This window comes from Trichoderma atroviride, chromosome 7 (genome assembly GCF_020647795.1).
Source record: "Trichoderma atroviride chromosome 7, complete sequence".
Classification (NCBI taxonomy): domain Eukaryota; kingdom Fungi; phylum Ascomycota; class Sordariomycetes; order Hypocreales; family Hypocreaceae; genus Trichoderma; species Trichoderma atroviride.
Genome location: NC_089406.1, coordinates 3,394,567 through 3,414,799, shown reverse-complemented (window position 1 = coordinate 3,414,799; position 20,233 = coordinate 3,394,567). Strand labels below are relative to the sequence as shown.

At 49.4% G+C, this 20,233-nt stretch overlaps 6 protein-coding genes across 6 annotated transcripts; 4 read left to right on the top strand and 2 right to left on the bottom strand.

The window, feature by feature from the left end:
• Positions 1-832: 832 nt before the first annotated feature.
• Positions 833-1,665, top strand: TrAtP1_013124 (uncharacterized protein). Its single transcript, XM_014088753.2, has 2 exons — positions 833-1,072; positions 1,136-1,665. The coding sequence occupies exons 1-2, from the start codon at positions 1,012-1,014 to the stop codon at positions 1,510-1,512; spliced, it is 438 nt and encodes a 145-aa protein (XP_013944228.2). The 5' UTR covers positions 833-1,011; the 3' UTR covers positions 1,513-1,665.
• A 1,153-nt stretch (positions 1,666-2,818) lies between these two features.
• Positions 2,819-7,912, top strand: TrAtP1_013123 (uncharacterized protein). The gene is made up of 5 exons (XM_066115798.1): positions 2,819-3,049; positions 3,120-6,124; positions 6,194-6,646; positions 6,711-6,839; positions 6,897-7,912. The coding sequence occupies exons 1-5, from the start codon at positions 2,837-2,839 to the stop codon at positions 7,594-7,596; spliced, it is 4,500 nt and encodes a 1,499-aa protein (XP_065971898.1). The 5' UTR covers positions 2,819-2,836; the 3' UTR covers positions 7,597-7,912.
• Positions 7,913-8,429: 517 nt separating this feature from the next.
• Positions 8,430-9,203, top strand: TrAtP1_013122 (uncharacterized protein; the record flags this gene model as incomplete). Its single annotated transcript, XM_014088752.1, has 1 exon — positions 8,430-9,203. One exon carries the CDS (start codon positions 8,430-8,432, stop codon positions 9,201-9,203), a length of 774 nt encoding a protein of 257 aa, XP_013944227.1.
• Positions 9,204-9,322: 119 nt separating this feature from the next.
• TrAtP1_013121 (uncharacterized protein) lies at positions 9,323-11,846 on the bottom strand. The gene is made up of 2 exons (XM_014088885.2): positions 10,851-11,846; positions 9,323-10,792 (listed from the first exon to the last, which is right to left on the bottom strand). The coding sequence occupies exons 1-2, from the start codon at positions 11,196-11,198 to the stop codon at positions 9,773-9,775; spliced, it is 1,368 nt and encodes a 455-aa protein (XP_013944360.1). The 5' UTR covers positions 11,199-11,846; the 3' UTR covers positions 9,323-9,772.
• Positions 11,847-14,645: 2,799 nt separating this feature from the next.
• Positions 14,646-16,767, top strand: TrAtP1_013120 (uncharacterized protein; the record flags this gene model as incomplete). The annotated part of the gene is made up of 4 exons (XM_014088751.2): positions 14,646-15,297; positions 15,476-15,807; positions 15,892-16,022; positions 16,098-16,767. 4 exons carry the CDS (start codon positions 14,646-14,648, stop codon positions 16,765-16,767), a joined length of 1,785 nt encoding a protein of 594 aa, XP_013944226.2.
• Positions 16,768-17,446: 679 nt separating this feature from the next.
• Positions 17,447-19,676, bottom strand: TrAtP1_013119 (uncharacterized protein). The gene is made up of 2 exons (XM_014088750.2): positions 19,322-19,676; positions 17,447-19,246 (listed from the first exon to the last, which is right to left on the bottom strand). Exons 1-2 carry the CDS (start codon positions 19,417-19,419, stop codon positions 17,557-17,559), a joined length of 1,788 nt encoding a protein of 595 aa, XP_013944225.2. The 5' UTR covers positions 19,420-19,676; the 3' UTR covers positions 17,447-17,556.
• Positions 19,677-20,233: the final 557 nt, after the last annotated feature.

Genomic DNA, 20,233 nt, shown 5'->3' with positions numbered 1-20,233 from the left:
GAGCGCATGAGACAAACTGACAAATTGATAGTCCTTAGGTAGCTACATGTAGTATAATACATAGTACCTAGGCAGCAGTGTGTCTCAGTTGAGATCAGAATACGAGAAATAGCTACACAGAGTCTCAGCAGTATCTGTTTGATCCGTGGCCATATAATACATAGTAGCTGCTGTCTCACCTTGCCTCACATGATCCTATGGTATGATGTCACTGACTCTGATGGTTCAGTTTGAAGAGTTACTTAGACATATGAGGGAAAATATACGATATTATGTAGGGCGGTTTTACGACGCTATCTTTATCTCACCGCTTTTTAAGGGAAATATTCTGTGTCTCAATGGCTTGGCCGCGCGAGCCGTTAAGTATTCTCTATCATTGCTGCTATACTCCATAATTTGTATGTATATGGATAGGCGGGATGGACTCCAGGGGCTGACTGTCAACTGCATGTCCTTTTTTAATTTACTTGTACTTTTACCCTTATCTTTGTATATACGTGGTTGTTTTCGTGACTCAATGTTATTAACATGAGGATAGTAGTCTTGTTTGCAACCCCGGCTGCTACCACCCCCGGACCGGAGCCTCTAAAGCAATCACGGCAGTGGTAACGCCACATATATCTGGAGATATCTAATGATGGGAAGCAGATCCAGGTCGGAAATGCTCTAACAGATTGATACACTTACCCTAGTGGCCAGTAGTAGGCAACCACGAAGGCAGGCTAAAATGGCTCTCTCTCCCTTTTGCGTTAACGCTAGTATTTTGTGTCAGATATTTTGGGTAAGATGCGTGGTTGGAGGAACAATAACTTCAGATGAGAAGATGGTATGATAATGGAGCATTATAAATGGTGGAATACTCCCCAACTCTGAACATTTGAACAGTCTCCAACATCAACGCCACGTTTACAAATTTCCTCTTTGACGCTTCTCATACGTACAATTGCAAGCAACCTATACACACACACACACGCACATATATATATCTCTTGTGATTACGAATTTGCCAATATGCAGCTCTCAAATATCTTCACCGTTGCTACACTCGTCACAGCCATCACTGCCACCTATGGTATGGACTGTCCTTTACAATAAATTTGAGGCCTACGTACATGCATATTAACAATTAATTTAGTATCTTTCGATCCAGGCTACGACGATACTTCACGATCTCTTCGAGATGTATCTTGCTCTGATGGCCTCAACGGACTCATAACCAAGTATCACTGGGAAACCCAGGGCCAAATCTCCCGCTTCCCATACATTGGCGGCGTTCAGGGTACTACATGGAACTCTACGTTGTGCGGCGCCTGCTACAAGCTAGAGTATGCTGACAGAAGCATACATGTATTGGGAATAGATGCTGTCTATAATGGCGGTTTAAATATTGGCCTCCATGCCTTGAATGATCTCACTAATGGCAATGCTGTCGCATGGGGACACGTGGATGCTACTGTTACTCAGGTCTCTGGACGGGGCTGTGGCCTCCCAAATGCACATAAAGCAAATTAAGAAAGTTTAGAGGAGCATGCAAGGTCTCAATAAGAAATGGCTAATGATGTATGTGACCCAAATAATGAGCATATCTTTCTTTCGTCTAAAAAGACGCTCAGAAAAAGAGAAGTGTTCGCTTATGACTGTTTTACTTATTGACAGACTAGTCTCCCCAAAGAAATGTTTACCAACAACAATACATTAGACACAAGTCGCGAGGCCAAAGCCGACGTTGATGTAAAAGATGCATAGAATTAAACGTAGCGTCTGCTTTAGGCACATTTGACTGAAAGGAGCAACTGCTATAACGACAAGCTCCTTCAGAATGTTATGGTAGCAACTATCCAACAGTTGTAAATAGTGATTTGTCTGGGTTAATCATTGTTTATAAAATACCTGGCCCATTCATACATAATGCAAAGCTCTTACCAAGTTGTCTGGTTAGTATACGTATTCTCCAGTTATATCATCTCTTAGTTCCTGAACTATTTGTGGAAGCATACGGCTGAAAGAAAGGACTGCGGCCAATAATTTAGACCGCAGTCGGCCCGCAGTGTCCTCTCTCATCAGTTCAAGGCTATTACATGTAGAGAGCTCGCGTAAGTCGAGCACATGGAAATCTTAATTTAGACCTAAAGCACATTTAGGTATCTGATACTACTTAGTGCGTTTCCCTCTATCGCAACGTACATAAACAAGATATACCACATAGGGCTTCGCATTCATACTTTGCCCATTTCAAAAAGAGACCAGTCCGTAAGACGATGAATAAAATACAATCAGCGGCGGCAAAGACTCCTCCGCAACTGGCCGCTAACAGGATCTAGCAGGATGCCTTTACTCTAGTCCCGCTGCAGCTTATCCCGTACAATATATGGCCGATTGAACAAAAGCACCTTGCCCCTAGTTCACACCCTTGCAAAAGCTCCCTAGGTCAGATAAACTTGCATGTTGCAGGCCGTAACAGCAGGATTTATTCAGCAAAGGTCTTAATTTCCGATTTGAGTAAAGAAAGAACGGAGCGACGACGGAGAAAACGGCCGCAAAGTCATTTTAATTGCCGCGTAACCGCATATGACTCCTCTCTGGTGCGATGCTGCTTGTTTATTAGGCACTGCCAAACAGCAGCTAATTCCATCAACCAGACCATATCGAGAGAGATATCGATGATGCGTTTGCAGATTCGTGTGTTAGGCGCGCAATGCGTGTTACTGTACCCGCATCCTTTTCGCTAATCTCATAAGACTCTGTTTCTCCAATTCCATGTCGAGATGGCTCCTGGCAGGTCTTGGATCCCTGATATTCTTCAGGTAAAATATTTTTTTTACACCTTTGAAGGGGGATGGATTATTTCAGTTGCCCAAACGATGCCACATTCGGGCCTGCTGTCCATGGCTGCAACCATAGAGAGTTTGACTTCACTCTCAGATTCGAGGCGATATTCTTTTCAATTCTTCCTGCCGCAATCTTCATCATTCTCGCGCTTGTCCGCAGCATCTGGCTAGTCAAAGAGCCTGTGATCGTCAAGGGTCGAATTTACCAACTTTCTAAAGCCGTAGGTGCTCCCGGTGGTTGTAAAGTAAATACATGTGCTTGGCCGAAATGCGTGTGCTAATTCGTTCTAGGCATTCATTGCAATTTGTATTGCCTTACGCTTCTCGTCGTTTGTTCTAAGCATCGTCTGGCGCGGCGAGCAGGCTGCTCTCTTCATATCATCCGCTGCACTAGATGTAGTTGCCATCGCGCTGGCCCTACCGCTGTCTTTTCTTGAACATGCTCGCTCACCACGCCCGTCGATGCTGCTGAGCAGCTACTTGTGGCTCTCACTACTCTTTGATATTGTACGAACTCGCTCGTTCTGGCTCTTAGCTGTGACGCGCACCGAAAATGCCTTCGCTGCCGTCTTTACAGCCGCAGTTGGCGTAAAAGCTGTTGCATTCCTGGCCGAGTCTCAAACCAAAACCAGATGGATTCAATGGGATACCGCTTCGCACAGCCCAGAAGAAACGGCTGGGTTCTTTGGGTTGGCGGCATTCAGTTGGGTCTGGAAATTATTCGCAATTGGTCGCCAGAAAGTATTGTCTTTGGAGGATTTATTCTCTCTTGATCGGCATATGGCTAGTGATACTTTACGAATGAAGCTTCACACTTCAATAAAAGTCTCTTCGACCCATGGCCATAAGCACGGACTTGCCAAAGCTCTTGCGAAATCTCTACTGGGCTCTTTCTTACTTCCAATACCGCCGAGACTCGCCCTGTCGGCTTTCAGATTCTGTCAGCCCTTCCTCATCAACTCATTGCTATCGTATCTGCTGATACCAGCATCCGAGAGGCCTGTCAACTATGGTTATGGCTTGATAGTGGCGACATTTCTTGTATACGGAGGCATTGCTGTTTCAACATCCATTTACTATTACCTACGAGAAAGGACTATCTGGATGGCTCGCGGAGCTCTAGCGAGTGCCATCTATGAACAGACTCTACGGTCTAGGCTCTCAGTAGTCGGTGACTCTTCTGTACTCACTCTGATGAGTACGGATATAGAGCGTACCAGACAGGGCTTCATGGCTATGCATGAATTCTGGGCAAGTTTCCTCGAAACTGGAGTTGCCCTTTGGTTGCTGTATCGAGAGCTTGGCGTTGCCTTTGTCGCACCCATCGTTGTCGTTAGCGTTTGCGTTGTCAGCGTAACCATCGCGAGTCGTTTGAGCGGTCCCAGGCAAAACCTTTGGATGCAAAAGATTCAAGAAAGAGTCGGTGCTCTGTCTCACGTTGTTGCGAATATGAAGACTTTAAAGATTGCTGGCCTGGCGGAATCAGCTGAAGCACTTATCCAGCGCCTCCGTGAGGTTGAGATCGGTATTGGTGGTAGTTGGCGAATGACCATAGTCCTGTTTGTGATTATTGGCTTTGCTCCATCCATGCTCGGCCCGTTGTTCACGTTTGCCGTCACATCACGGACCCTTGACACCACTCGTGTATTTACGGCGCTGTCTTTTCTTGTTCTTCTCACAGAGCCGTTATCCCAGATATTTCAATATGTACCCTTTATGATGGCCTCTTTTCAATGTCTTACGCGCATTCAAAATTTCTTGGAGGAAGAATGCTGTATAGACTTTCGTGAAGACGCTGGTCCGGCTCAATTCAAGTATGAGTCAAAAGAAGATGATTTAAGAAGGAGTATAGGCGAAGACTGTGACGCGATAATACAAGTTTGCGACGGCAGTTTCGGCTGGGATAAGGAGAAACTTGTTCTATCAAAGCTTTCTTTTAGCATTGCTGCCAATTCTCTCACTATTGTGATTGGTCCTACTGCTTGTGGCAAATCGACTCTTCTCAAAGCCCTGTTAGGGGAGACGCCCATCCATGATGGTCGAGTACTGATAGAGCCTGCAGCTCGCCGCATCGGCTACTGCGATCAAACTCCTTTTCTAACCAACGCCAGTGTGAGAGAGAATATCCTCGGATACTCTTCGTTTGATGAAAATAGATACAATGAAGTTCTTGAAGCGACAATGCTTCTTCCAGATCTTGCTCTGCTTCCACAGGGAGATCTTACCAAGATAGGGAGTAATGGTGTGAGCCTAAGCGGCGGACAAAAACAGAGGGTATCAATGGCACGCGCATTATATTCAGACTCCAAGCTTTTCCTTTTCGACGACACGCTTAGTGGACTGGATGCGGATACCGAGGAGCAGGTATTTCAACGAGTCTTCGCCACCAATGGTCTTATTCGCCGCCGTAATGCCACTGCAGTCCTATCTACTCATGCGGTGCGCCATTTACCGTCTGCAGATCATATCGTCGCCCTGAACCATGACGGCCTGATCGTTGAGCAGGGCATTTTTGATGATCTTGATTCACTTGGCGGCTACGTCCAAAGTCTGGAGGTCCAAGTTAATAAGAAACCTTCCGAAAATCTGCCTTCAGACTCTTCATCCGTTCTATCCACTGCAGAGAAAAGCGAAGAATCTGCTGTCGTTACTGCTCGCACACCACCACCGGCAATGTGGAGCGCAACAGATGAGCACAGTCGAAAAACAAGAGATTGGTCCGTCTATAAACATTATGCAGGGAGCATGAAGTCAATAACTTTACTGTCATTCTTATTAGTTGGCATCGCCCTCGGCTTTTTCTTCAACTTTCCGCAGATCTGGCTGAACTTTTGGTCCGCCGATGTGACGTCTGCTCACCGAGCTCACTCTCAGGCGTACTGGATTGGCATCTATTCCTTCTTCCAAGTCCTAAGCCTGGCCTGTATAGGCATCATATGTGCTATTCTATTCATCTCCATGACTGCGCAGTCTGGCACAGCTTTGCATCATCAGACGTTGCGTACTGTTATTAGAGCTCCATTGCGATTCTTCACGACCGTAGACGCCGGCATCGTCACAAATCTCTTCTCTCAGGATATTTCTCTCGTTGATATAGAGCTTCCTCAGGCTCTCCTCAATGTCATGGCAGAGCTATGCATGTCTATTGGCATGGCTGTTGTTGTGGCTACAGCTTCGCCGTATATCGCAATCAGCTATCCGTTTGTTGTTGCGCTCATGTGGCTGATTCAAAACGTATATCTCTCTACTTCTCGACAGCTTCGTTTGCTAGATCTTGAAACAAAGAGTCCACTTTAGTAAGTCAAAATCACACTGGCTCTTCTATTGCACCACAACATAATTGCTAAGCTGACTCGCATCTCCAGTACGCATTTTACAGACACAGTCACCGGAGTCGCAACTCTTCGCGCCTTTGGCTGGGCCCAAGAAAGCCTTGGATTCAATTTAGGCCTCTTGGACAATTCGCAACGCCCGGCATATCTCCTTGCCATGGTCCAGCACTGCCTCACTTTCTTTCTTTCAGCGGTCGTCACGGTCCTCGCCACACTAGTTGTAGTTCTTGTCACCCAGGTCAAGGCAGTCACAGGTGCTGGATTTGCCGGAGCCTCAATGGTCAGCTTAATGTCTCTAGGAGATTATGTGTCGAATCTGATCCGCATGTATACCCTTTTGGAGATATCCATTGGGGCTGTGAGCCGGCTCAAGTCTTTTCGTGAGACAGTGCTGCCAGAGAGTTCTCCTGAAGAGGACGCAATGCTGCCACCACTTTGGCCATTACATGGATCGCTGGAGATCAAAGATGTTTCTGCTTCTTACAAGTACGTTATAATGCACTTGCCTGGATTGATGCATGCATGAATTGATGCTAACATTCTCCAATAGCAACGAATTGAATCAATCATTACAATTGGAGGACTCGGACGGCACAGATGCTACAGATCTGGTTCTTAGAAATGTCAGCATGAGTATTGCCCCTGGCGAGAAGATTGCCATTTGCGGTCGCAGTGGAAGGTGAGCCCGCTTGCAGCTTGTATATCCCGTGTCCCAACCCACTGATCATATTTCTAGCGGTAAATCTTCTTTTCTGCTGCTTCTGCTTCGCCTTCTAGATCCACTTCCAGCATGCGCAGACGGCATTACAATCGACAATGTATCACTCAATCGAGTCAATCGCTCAATTCTACGACAGCGTGTTATTGCAGTGCCCCAGGATTCCATCTTCTTTCCGGACGGACACTCTTTCAGAACAAACCTCGATCCGTACAATTTATCAACTGATAGCGACTGCACCGAAGTGCTTCAATCAGTAGGCCTCTGGCAGGCTGTAGAAGATAACGGTGGCTTAAACGGCAGCCTATCTACTAGTATGCTCTCGCATGGCCAGAGACAGCTATTTGGCTTCGCCCGTGCCATACTACGACGACGTATACGCGGCAGTGCCGCCCGTACTGAAATTGGAGAATCAGACGGATATTTGAGCGGCGCTTTTGAGAAGGGAGGCGACATCGGTGGCTTGCTGCTCTTGGACGAGGTAGGGTCGTCTGTGGACAAGGATACCGACCGCACAATACAAAGACTCATCAGGGATGAGTTTACTCGATATACTACGATTGCAATATCTCACCGGCTGGATGCTATAATGGATTTTGATCGTGTGATTGTGATGGATAAGGGACGTGTTGTTGAGTCCGGCCGTCCTAGAGAGTTGGTGAAGCGGGACGAGGGCGCCTTCAAAAGTCTTTGGACCGCTGGAGGTCGAGAAATATAATGAATGAGGACGGGGCTGATGTTGTATGGAGAATTAACACTCATACTTCTGAATCTTTATAATGACTATGTATTAGATGAGGGCATTGATATAAATAGATTATGTCTCTTGTACAAGGGCCTAGTTATCGGCTTAATCGTGTAATTATTCTCAACGAGTGGATAACAATTTGAATTGTAAAAGTCTTTCCAGGCCTTAAAGCCTTCTGTAAGTTTAACTGTCCATTCTTTTCTTTGTTTCTCACAGGACTTCTCTAACCCTAGATAGTCTTGTTCTACGCATGCTTAATGGGCCTTCCGTATGTTCAGGTGTCTGTTCTTCTTATAAGTTTTTGCGGTCTTTTTCTAAGTCTTTTATAAACCCTGGCGTGCTTTATTATTGTACTATTTATTTTTTTATAAGAAAAAAAGTTATCTAGCACCCCAATCCTATTACAGTAGCAGTAGCAGTAGCAGTAGCAGTAGTAGCAGCGGCAGTAGTAGCTGTAGTAGCTTATATTATTAAGCCTTGTCAGTGTCAGATAATGGAACTAAGGTGCTAAATAACTTACATACATTACTAAATCTCTTTATTCCTGTCTCTACCTTTGTTAGTACCTCGTTTTTTGAAATACTTCTAATCTGCAAATTTGCCATTCCTTACATGTAATTTATAACTTCGTCGCCACCGATCGTCAACCCCCACTAATAAGCGGCCTAGCGTCCAAGTCCGCGATCGCAATATCGCAACTCGGAGTCTTGGCAGCCCCTCCAACTTTTTAAACCTGTTTTCCTGTTCCTTTTTCTTCTTCTATATATACACCAGCGTCTTTGAAACCCTCCATAACCACCGCCATGCCTCGCAAACTATCATTTCCAACCTCGTCCTCGACTCTCTCTCTCGCCTCCTCCGCCGCTGGCACGCCCGTAACTCCAACCTTCAGCTCCACGCCATCAGGGCTCTCATCAACGCCCATGTCTGCAACTCCCTCTCCCTTTCCGCGCGCCAACCTGCCTGCCTCGCTATGCGATCCCTCACTGCCGTTTCCGCGACTCATCGTCTTTGATCTGGACTACACGCTCTGGCCGTTCTGGGTAGACACGCATGTCACGCCGCCGCTGAAGATCAACGCCACGCATACCGGCGCCACAGACCGCACGGGCGAGGATTTCACATTCTACGACGAGGTGCCCGAGATATTAGCTGTATTGCCATATCTCAATGGCCCGAATAAGATAAAACTAGGCGTGGCGTCGCGGACGAGTGCCCCGAATCTGGCTCGCGAGCTACTCAAGGGGCTGCACATTCCACCGACAGCATCCTTCCAGGATGAAGAAGGCAGCAGCAGCGGTAGAAAGTCATCGGCATTATCAAAGAAGAAGGTTGCGATTGATGTGTTTGACGGAGGGTTGGAGATATACCCCGGGAGCAAGATTAAGCATTTCGAGACCTTGCAAAAGCGGACGGGGATTCGATTCGAGGATATACTGTTTTTCGATGACGAGTCGAGAAATCGGGAGACGGAGCAGTTGGGCTTGACGATGAAACTGGTTATAGATGGAGTTACGTGGGAAGAGATTGGGCAGGGAGTCGAGCTGTGGAGAAGCAGGAGGAGTAGAGCGCAATAGAGCGAATAAAGCACAAGAAAAGGAAGATACACATGTATATCAGAGCCATGTGTAGGCAGACTACGGAGAATTGAGAGGCCGTTAGAATATAGAGCAGAGCAATCGAGCAATCAAATAGTCATCATTCAAGCATAATGGATGCATTCCCCAAACCAAGCCCTATCGAAAGTATCCACACCTGTATAAGAAAATAAATAAATCACCCATTGTCCGTAGATATTTGGTATATTCCATATGTATTCCCAACCAATTAACATCAATACTCCTCACATCCCCATCCTCGTCTGATCCAAAAGTGTCCGTCCGAGTTTCCTCCTCTTCTCCTCTCCAAGACGGGGATGAATAAAAAAAAGTTATAAATTCCAACAATGTCAAACCACACAAATAGTGTGTCTCCCTTTTATCTTTCCGCAATATACAATGTCGAAAAGATGCGGGGGATGCATATGAAGAGGCATTCTGTATACATGTATGCAATATGTAATAGCGCTATTCAAAAACACAAGATGAATGAATGCATGGGTGCTCATATTCAATGCATTTGCCCTTTGTATGTATCATGAGGTGTTTTATGCTGCGGCGGTAGCAGTAGCAGTGGGCATGGTAGTCACTTCTGCCGTCGTCGTGCCGTTGGTCTTTTCGCTGTTAATGTTCAGCTTCTCCATCGCTTCGGCGGCACCATCCGTCTGTGTTGTTTCGTCAGTCGTTCCATCGAGAGTAGCTTCTGTTGTCTGAGTTCCCTCAGACACGTCGTCGGTCGTCGCAGTTGTGGTCTCTGTCGCTGTGTTTGCGACGCTTTCTGTTTGAGTCGCCTCTTCGGCCGTCTTCTCAGCCAGCTTGAACGCCTTGGGGAGCGTGCAGATGATTTCTCGCTGCGTCTTGCCCTTCTCGGCACCCAGTCGAACACACGCCAGTCGGTCCTCGCCCGGGACGTCCTCCCAGAGCAGCGGTCCGCTGGGGAACGAGCTGTAGCCCTTCTCCCAGCGAATGACACCCTCCCACGCAGGATCGGGAATGCCCAGCTGGCCAAATGTGTAGTCGAGCTCACCGCCGTACTTTTTGGGGATGTTCTTTGGGTCAATGAAGGCTTCCAGCGTGGGTTTGACCTCGTGGGGAGCAAGCACAAAGATCTTGGACACGGTGATGGGATCGAACCAGCGCTTGACCCAGCCCCAGACTGTGCTGAAGAAGATGGGCGCGCCGATGATGAAGATTCTGTCCAGCGTCTCGGGATAGTGTGCCGTGGCCAGCTGTGATGCGGCCTGCATGTGGCCCTTGAGGTTCCAAAACTGCTTCAGTCCAACGCCAGAGATATCCACGATATTAGTGCTCATGGTGACGGGCACATCGGCGTGCTCGCGGTCCAGCAGCTGCGTGCAGAATGGCTGATTGAAGCGGGTGAGGTTTTCGTAGAGGGCGAAGAGCCGCAGCAGACCTGGAGGGGTCTTGCCGTCGGTCTTGGCCTGTGAAAATGTGCTGTTTGCGCCCTGCTTCTCGTAGTTGGCGATTGCCTTGGAGTCGAGGGTGCGGATTTCGAAGACGTAGAGCGGAATGCCGCGACGATCACGGCGGCCGGTCCATTGCGGATACTGGGATTTATAAGTCAGCTTCCAGCCCTTTCGGCGGCAGAGAATAGGGCAAACTCACCAGGCGACGGCTCTGCTCGTACGCCTCGAGCTCAATGGTCTGGTACAGGGTATCAATGTTGTTCGCCGCCCGCCACTCTTCGGTATCCTTGAACTGAACCAACGCATCGTCCACGATCCACCGTCTGGCTCGCAGATACCGCAGCAGCGTCTGGTCGTCGTGCGAAGCTGGAGGGCCAGCTTTCCACAGGCCCTTCTCGGCCAGCACCACCTTGAAGCGCTCTAGAGCCTCCTCCTGGGTTGCGTTGAGGTGGCCCAAGTGGCCGTTGGGAAAGATTCCCGGGTTGGTGGCTGAGTTTGAGGACAAAACCCGGCCAGCCGGCGCGGAGCCTTCGAAGTCGGCCGTCATGATGCTCTTTCGCGGTCGTAAAAACTAGGTGCGTACAAAACTAAAGAGAGATTCGATATGTTGTGTAACTTTTGAGGTGCGATATACGAGTATATAGAGGAAAATAAAAGGCGATTTCGGCGCGGCAGTCGAAAGGGGAAAAAAATATATAAAAAAAATAAGCGTATCCAGGGAGGGTCTTTGGTTCAGCGAACAAGATGAAAGCCCGCACCCAACAGCGGCGGTTAAAAGGGGGGCTGACGGAGTATACCGAAGAAATCGAAGACAAAAAAAAGGCACGCTTATTAGCAGCTGAAGTCGCGTTTTAACCAAGTTGTTCAAGCAGCGAGCAGAAACAGCTCAGAAGTTCCTTTGACTGGTCGGTTCGCGATTAATAAATGGGTGTGTGTGGGGGGCAGATCTAAACCGTGACGGTGACGGCAGCTTCGGAGGCCGATATGACGCCGCCGCCCTGGAGAGAATCTGGCAGAATCTAAGCAGCTGGGCACCTTTGAATGTGTAATGAGGACCGAAAAAGGGGGGCGGTTGGTTGGCAGCCGATGTGCGAAATGACCTGGCAGAAACAAGGAACAAAGCGTGTCCGGGCCTGGGAACAGACGCTGGGTCGGCGATGATGATTGAAAGATGCGTTGTTGCTTACAACTTGTTCTTGCATGTTACAAAGCCGCCGGCGCAGGGGAGGTCTGATGTCTCTTATATCATCACGCGGCCATGGAATTACTGAGCGTGCACCAATCCTGATGCCGATCTCCGATTACTACATACAACACAGGACTCTTGATATTCCAAGACACTATACTCTTCTCCCGCAAGCCTATCCGCGACAGCCACCTGTGACGACAATGACTTGGGCTTACTCGCTCTTGGCCCTCCATCGACGAGCCGTGCTATATATAACCCGGCCGGCGGATGCCTCGGAACAAGGCAAATTTCCGGCTAACCCGACCTCTCTCTCACCGGGTCGATCAGAGCCCAGCAAACTGGTTTAGGTCTGCAGGAACAATCAAAATGCTCTTCAGGGCACTATGCCAGCGACCCAAGGTTTTTTCGGTCGGCCTAAAATCCGCCGTCAGATGGCCATGAGCCCAAGCAATTTAAGCTCTCGATGGACGCCATCTGACCTCGTCCAACCCGCCCCAACAATGCCTGAGCTAGTTTTCCCAAATAATCGGTTTAACTCATTATAGCGTTAGTCTCTCCAATGACAGCTTTCAACTCCACGGGGGCTTTCAAGGCACGTCAGCCGGGGACATGTTCCGTCCTAGTAAGCGTAAAATGGCCCTATCAAGGCTGTCATATCTCACCTAGCTGAGAGAGAGTTGACAGCAGAGCCCGATGGAAAAAGGCGATTATGTAAAAGCGAGTAATGCCAACAGCTGAGGGCTTTGATTCCGAGAAAAGTCCAAAGCCAACGAGACCTGCCAAGACGATCTAGGGTAGACGGACGACGGGCTTAATTCCGTGCCGTGTTTTTGTCAGCTTTTGGCGTTGGTGGCACATGGGGTTGCAGAATCGCCACATGTCAAGTCCACGGAGGTTTGAGTCGTCGAATATGACGATGAGGCGTTGCTTGTTTTGTTGGTAATTCAGTATTTTCTCAGGAATGACTTCAGAGCACGTGGATTTATGGGCTTTGGCTTGTTTCTTCAGATTAGTAGGCCCATTACTCGAATGTGAATAGACAAATGGTGGTAGCGCCATAGTATCTGGTTTAGTTATGTGTCAACACATCTGCTCACGGCTATCGCATGAGCTGTGAAGGATTCAAGACTAGCTATATTTTGAGCAGTCCCTCTTAATCCAATGAGACTGCAGCTTTTCCTTGATTTTCTACACTAAGCTGCGCCATTTAGATTGCATTCATTCATGTTAGATCTGGCCAGCTGCAAGGTCATAATGCAAGGTCATCACCGATTACCTTGTCCTCTTCAAAAGATGGCAAGAGCAAAAAGAGAAAAGAATGCAGCTAGTTGAGAATCTTGACAACATCATCTTATACATCATTTATCAAAACTCCAAGGCTCTCAAATGAGCAATCATCAACACCAATCCCCATCTAGATCACCATCAACGTCATTACACCCCGGACACTTGGCCATCTTGCATAGCCGTCGTCCGATGATACAAGGGTCGATTAGAAGCCGCTTGAAGGTCCAAACAGGCCCCCAAGCCCGCCCAAACGCGACATCTCGCGGGACGTCGATCCGCCCTAGCGCTGCCGTGGCCTCCCGGCTGTTGTATTAGCGCTGAAATCAATGCGGGTGTCTCTGAAGGCGGTTTGGAAGCGGTACTGAGGAGGGGCTCTCATATATTGTGACGGGGAAAGAGGGGCTGTGGTTGGAGCGTGGTCTGACTGCTTGCTGCAGGTTGTCGGAGCGCTGACATGAAAATCCGGACTCATGGTGGTTCGCTGGGGGATATACTGCTCATGCTTGTACTCTGCATATATGAAGATGCACACGTTGTTACATCCCAGCCAGGTACATCAAGTCGCACCAAGGGCATGAGAAACCGCTGCCTGGAGCGCAGCCGGTGGCTCAGCATCTCATACACCCGCATCGTGTGTAAGCTGTGCAGCTGCTGGCCATGCACACAGCCTGTGCGCTTGAGCGAAAGCAGACTGCCATCATGCTTGCCATTGGCCATACAGCCGATAATGCAGGCTTTGAGATGTGTTGCGTCTGGACCTCATCGGGGTTCTCAGCCCATGCTCGGTCCCATATCCGGGGCTTTTGCTCTCGGTGCTACCTGGGGGCCCTTTTGTTCGCTGAGTGCACACAAAACAATGGACACGAGTATGCGGCGTGACTTGAATGCTTGATGGATTCAACTTCAGGGCTAGTCAAACTGATATCATCATACAATCACATCTCTTGGCCCAGATTCTATCTACATGTAATTCCGGCAACCTGCTTCTTCCATCACTGCCTACCTATCGGGTGTGTTCAAACGCTGCTGCCTTTTTCCGTTTCGTATTTCCATTTAGCCTTGTGAATGTTTCATTCTGCTTTCCTGCCGTAGAGCTGCTGTATACAAGAATTACCGTCAGGGCGTCAGCGCTTGGGGCTCTCGTTTCACTCACTCAACACTTTCAGTAGAAGCGCCTCTGCCCCCCCCCTTGTAGAAGGTGTTGGGTGATACTGCTCTATCCCGCCAGTGCTCCATAATAATAGCTGATGACTACGACATACCTTGACATATAATCGATACAAGGACCCCCCCCAGATCGAGGCAAGGACTCCAAACTTAGCACTCACGAGTCAAGCAAACGCCACGCCCCTCGACCATCCTCTTAAACCTCCCCATGACCACAGAGCTGGGACCAGCGCCCGCCGCCGGTTGATACCGAAACCAGGGACGAAAGCCGGCCGTGCTCGAACCCGCCAGTCCGGGGAACGCTTTCTCGCTCGCTTACATCCCCCGCAGCATGAACTGCCGCCGGCCAAGATGACAATCTCCAAAGGGCCGCAGTGCTGGGAGTGTCTGCGCCGCGACTCGCCCTGCGATGGCAAGACGCCGATATGCGGCAACTGCAGCTCCGCCGGCATGGTCTGCCCCGGCTTCACCAACAACCGGCCGCTGACGTGGCTGCGCACCGGCATGGTCTCGCGGATCCCGAAGAAGGGCAAGCCGGCGGCCCGGCCGAGTGCGACGGCTACAGCTACGGCTGCGGCGCGAGACTCGAGACGGCGCAGCATCCCGAGCAGCTCGACCGCGGGGACGGCATCGCCAAAGCCCAAGGCGAGCACGCCGCCGCGGTCTCGGATCAGGAAGACGGCGGCTAACAAGAGCGATCGAGGCAGCGATGCTGGCACTCCGTCCGGGGCATCATCCTCTGGCTGTAGTAGCGGCGACTCGCCTCCGGATTCAACAACAACAACAACAACAGTCGTTAACAAGGCGGCCCCGAGTAGAGGCGGCGACAAAGACGAAGATGGAGGCTCTTCTCAGCGCTCAGGAGATCCGAGACACCAGCTTGTTGCCTGCAGGAATCGATCTGGCAATAGCCCTGCGGATGGCGCTATGCAGATCCATGTAACGGCTATTCCTCCCGACCTAAGACCGCAGGATTGGGACTATATCGACGCCATAAAGATGTGTAAGTTTGATTTCTCCATGTTACCAATCTCCACTCTCACATCTCCACCTTGTCCAGGCTCTAGGCTACAGCTTTTCGCATATCTTGCATCTGTATGCGATGCGTAGCCTTGCGTCGAACAGCCAAGGCAAACATTTTCATCTAGTTGCTCTTCGAGTCTAACAGGTCTGCTCTTCAGACAACAACCAACTGCTTCCAAGGCTGCGCGCACGGCAGATTATACAGAATCCCGCTTGGGTCGTCGAACTAAATGGCGAGGCCCTCCAGTCTCTCTCGGTTGCAAACCGCCACTGCTTTCTTGCCATTGCAGTTGGCTATCACATCATGTATGTGACGCTAAAGAACGACCTCAGCCTGGAACCCGCAACTACCGGGCCGGCGGCTCATTTGTGGTGGAAATTCTACCTTCACATTAATACGTCTATAAGCGCTCTCAATGATGATATCCAGCAGAGCTTCCCAAATATCCTCAGCATATTCTCTAGCATGGCGCAGTTGATGAGTGCAGATGTAAGCTCCTATTCATTTCCTCGATCTCGTGGGGGGGTTTATGTGGTAGATGTAATGAGCAGTTACTTACTTTGCGACTACTAGATCTTGCTCTTTAATTCAAAATCTTGGCGCGTCCATGCCGATGCCTATCTCCTACTGATCAAACTCTGCGGCGGCCTCAAGAAGCTGATGAACTCCTCCACAACCCCGTTGCTGATGCAAAGCTTTGTCATGTAAGGACATTGTCTTGAATACCTTTCCGACGTCAACGACTTGAAAAGCTGACTATTGTTCTTCCATTTCGTTAGTGGTGTCACTGTTTTCAACACCACAAGCCCGAGCAATGGACTGATGGTCGACGCCTGCAACTTTGACGTCGACGATGTCATGACCATATACGATTTCGGCAGCAGCCCGCTGTTTTACTGTCCTGCGCCCTTGTTCAAAGAAATGTTTCTCATCAACCGCCTCCGACAAGAAGCCGCCAAAGGCGATTCGCAACCCAGTCTCTGCGCAATACTCGAACGAATCGACGCATACCCCGTCCAAACCATGACCGACTCCGTGGACGCCAGGAAAGCCAAAGACCTCCAACTCGTCTCGCTGCTTTTCAAATCCGCAGTGGCCGTCTTTGGCTCCATGACGCTGTCCTGCACGTCCGAGTGCTCCTCTCGCACGTCATGCGCAGAGCTTGAGAAAACCCACCGCAAGCAGCTGTTTCATCTTCTCGACACCTCGTCCGACTTCATGCCGCTCCTCGACCATATCCTGTGGCCGGTGATTGTGGCCGGTGCTGCTGTACCCACCGAGTCTGTAGAGAGCCAGATGCTGGTGGAGATGTACTTGCTGAACAGCGTGCGGGATCCTTATACGGGAGGGTGCACCAGAGTGGCGTTGGCGACGATGAGGAGTTTCTGGTCTTCGGGGAAGAGGAAGTGGGATGACTGCTTTGACAAGCCTCATGCGTGGATGATATAGACGCTTGTTGCTCGCGAATACGTTTTTACTTTGGCGCGTCTTAGAGACGCAGGCAACTCAGTCTGTAAAGAAACAGCTGAGTAAGACACGACACATATACTGTCGATGAACTTATAACTTCAGTATATTTATCTCTTGTTGAGTCTACGCACGATGCCTGCCGAATTGCTAGTTACAGCAAGGTCAGGATTCGAAATACACTGTTTGCTTTAATGCGATAATATCCGTTATACCACTTGACTTAAAAGAAGGAGGGAAGGGCACGATTACAACAGTCATTTTTAGAAAGAACAATTCGCTCTCTACTATATCTAATATCCTGCTACAAAGAAAAAACAAAACCAAATTCTATTATATATCTATATATAGGTATATATCTATATATGTATATGGAAGGTTATTCAGCACCCCAGCTTTATTGTCTAACCTCTAGCTGTAACTTGATAAAGTATAATTATTAAATCCATAATATCTATAATATAAAAATAGTAGCAGCAGTAGTGGCAGCAGTAGCAGCAGTAGCAGCCCATGCTATACCTAGCTAGAGTGCTAGATAATAGCAGTTGAGAGCTACATGTACCTATGATGCTGGATAATTCTTTTCTTAATTAGGGAGCAAACTCACGTCTCTATATCAGCCTCTCCCGAGCATGTTATCAAACTTGGGTTATTCTCGACGTCAAGAAACCTCAAAAACGAGTCCATTCAGCGCTGGTATCAAAATAGCTATAGCAAATAATGCGTCTCTAATAATCGTATATCACGTCTTCTTCAACCCCCCAATGCCTCCTAAGCCTTTTTGCTTTCTTCATCCAAATCTTCGCCTGACGGCCCACTGCGTTTTAGACCTTCCATTGATTCGTCACGTTTCGACCCTTGGCCTTGGCCTTGCTCATCCACCGTCCCCTCCGCACTCCTGATGCTGCTGGCCCTGCTCACATTTACGCTGAGAGGACTCTGCATCCGTAATCCGAGATCCTTTTCGGCATCCGGAGGCTTTGCAATATCTGCGCCTTTCCAATCCGCAGCCTTGGTTTGCGGCACCGGCTCGCCTTCCTTGGGCTCGATAACCTCTTCTTCTGCCTTGGCCTCGCCGCTATCTGCTACTCGCCATACAACCGACATGCGATCGAACGCTCTCGTTCCCTTCCTGCTAGAACCTCGAATACCGTCCATGGCTTCCCATTCTATCTCAAACACGCCATTTCTGTCTGCTTTGCCCTCCTTCTCTGGGCCATCCCCCTCGAAAAACACATTGAACCACACATGAGCGACGGCTGTAACCATTGTCAGGCCCATGGATTTGGACGTCCTGTTTCGCCGCTCAACGGAGATGTTGACGTCGCTGTGGGCAATTCGGATCGGGGTCATGGGCTTCATGATGACGGCTTTGCCGCCAGGCTCTGCTTCGTCGGGAGCCTCTGTGCGGACCTCTGATGGAGAAGACATTGTTGGAGAAGGAGCCTTGTCATTGGAATTGATCTTGGCTCGAAATTTGTCAATTTTCGAATGGGATCCCGGCGGCGATACTTTTTCAATCAGCTTAGCACTCTTTCGTCGTAGAAGCTGCTCCATTGACGGGTCAGCCGATCGCAGCGAGGATGGAGAGTCAAGAGAGCCCTTCTTCTTGGACTCTCCATTTGATGAGCTTTCTGACTCTTTGTCCTTGTCCTTTGGGCTCGAGTACCCCGCCAAATCCCACATTATCTCCGTCAGGCCGCCGCCTTCAGGCGCACCTGCTTCAACCACCATCCTCTCTTCCTTTGAGAACGTGTGCACCGTCTCAATATTCTTGCCTTCATCGACGAAGCATTCCACCTCCATTTTGACACCGTTTCGAAGTCCCCATACGTGAATCTCAACAATCTCGATTGGGCGATCGGTATATTTCTTCCCACCCTTTGTCCAGCGATCAACGTAATTGACCCATCGTAGCTGCGAAGGAATTGAGACGCCGGCTCCAAACTGAGGCCTCATGCGACGCTGCGTGAATTGCGTGAGCGCATCCTCAGCCTTCCAGCCCTCCTCTGAAATGAGATAGCTGCAGCTGGCAGTACCACTACGCCCTTTGCCCGCCTTGCAGTGAACCACCACAACTCTGTTCTTATTTCTCTCGGTCTTGATTGGCTCTGTGGTGGAATCCTTTGCGACGTTTCCAATTGGTGGGTTGGACGATAATGGTTGCGCACTCTTGCCTTTGTCCTTCCCCGCAGACGTCCCGCCCGGCGCATCTCCCCCATGAAGCCAGTTCCTCATGCTCGCCATGATCATCGGCACCAATCTGAATGGCGGGGGGTGATGGTCGGGCCATGGATAGTGCCATATCCGATTGTAGACAGCTTCGTCAGGGTATCCTGTGCCCTCAGCACGGAATTCCCAGATGGCCCAATTGTCGCCGTGTTTTGAGTCGAGAAAAGCAACGAGCTGGTCGAGAGGGGTTCGGTAGGCGAGTTGAGGGTATGTCTGCGAAGGGCCAGATCTAGATATGCGCGCAAGGCCAATGTCAGAATGTCACCGGTGCCATGCATCACATCATGTGGTAGCTTCTACTCACGTTGCAATGATAAAGTCCGTCACGTAGCAAAGGTCCAAGCCCGCCTCTGGGTGCCACGTCCGCGGGCCCGCAACGAGCTGTCGCAGAAATGAAGCCATTGCCCTTTGGGTTGGGAGATTGGGACGGATTGAGGCGCTCAGCAGAAGCGCGGCGCTCTCTCGAAAGTCTGAAGCTGCAGTCCCTGTGAGCGGGCTGAGAGATTCACGAGGTGTGAGAAAGAAGAGAAGCGGTTACTGCAAATTGCAGTGCTCTGCGCTGATGCTGATGCTGATGCTAATGCAAGGCCAGACGGAATCCGGCTGCAGAATCGATGACCTCGCCGCTGATCAGGACAGGATCCTTGGCGTCTTTGTTCTTTGTTAGTGGAGCTCGTCCAGTACAGCGGTGCACTGTGGCGTCTTAGGCGGCTTGCTTCAGTGGACTTCAGTGGACTCCAATGTCGCTACAGGAGCCTCAGCGGGCTGCTTAGGCGACGTCATCGTCAGCGTGCCCCACGATAGCATTCATTGAGCTCGAGGCTGCCCCTCAGCCCGCCCGCGTGCTTCACCCAGCCTTAGCGGGCTAGTGCCAGATTAGTGGCGTCACCAAAATGGATGACATCAAGTTGATCCATGACATCAAACAAGCTTGTTTTGAAGCTATTCACAACGCGCTTCACTCTTCGGAGGGAACAAAGAAAAAAAAATACCAGTAGCCAACAGAGAGATGCATTTGGATGAGCATATTCAGGTTCAAAGTCATCTGATTCGGTTTGTCGCATCTTTATTCTTTCTTCTCGCTGAGCTGTGAGGGATCCAAACACGTAATTGTATTATGATAGATAATAGATACTTTAGACATCTTGTCGAGAGAAAGGTTGCTCAACACTATCAACGGCCACCAGTATAACCCCATTACGCGCCAAACTACAAG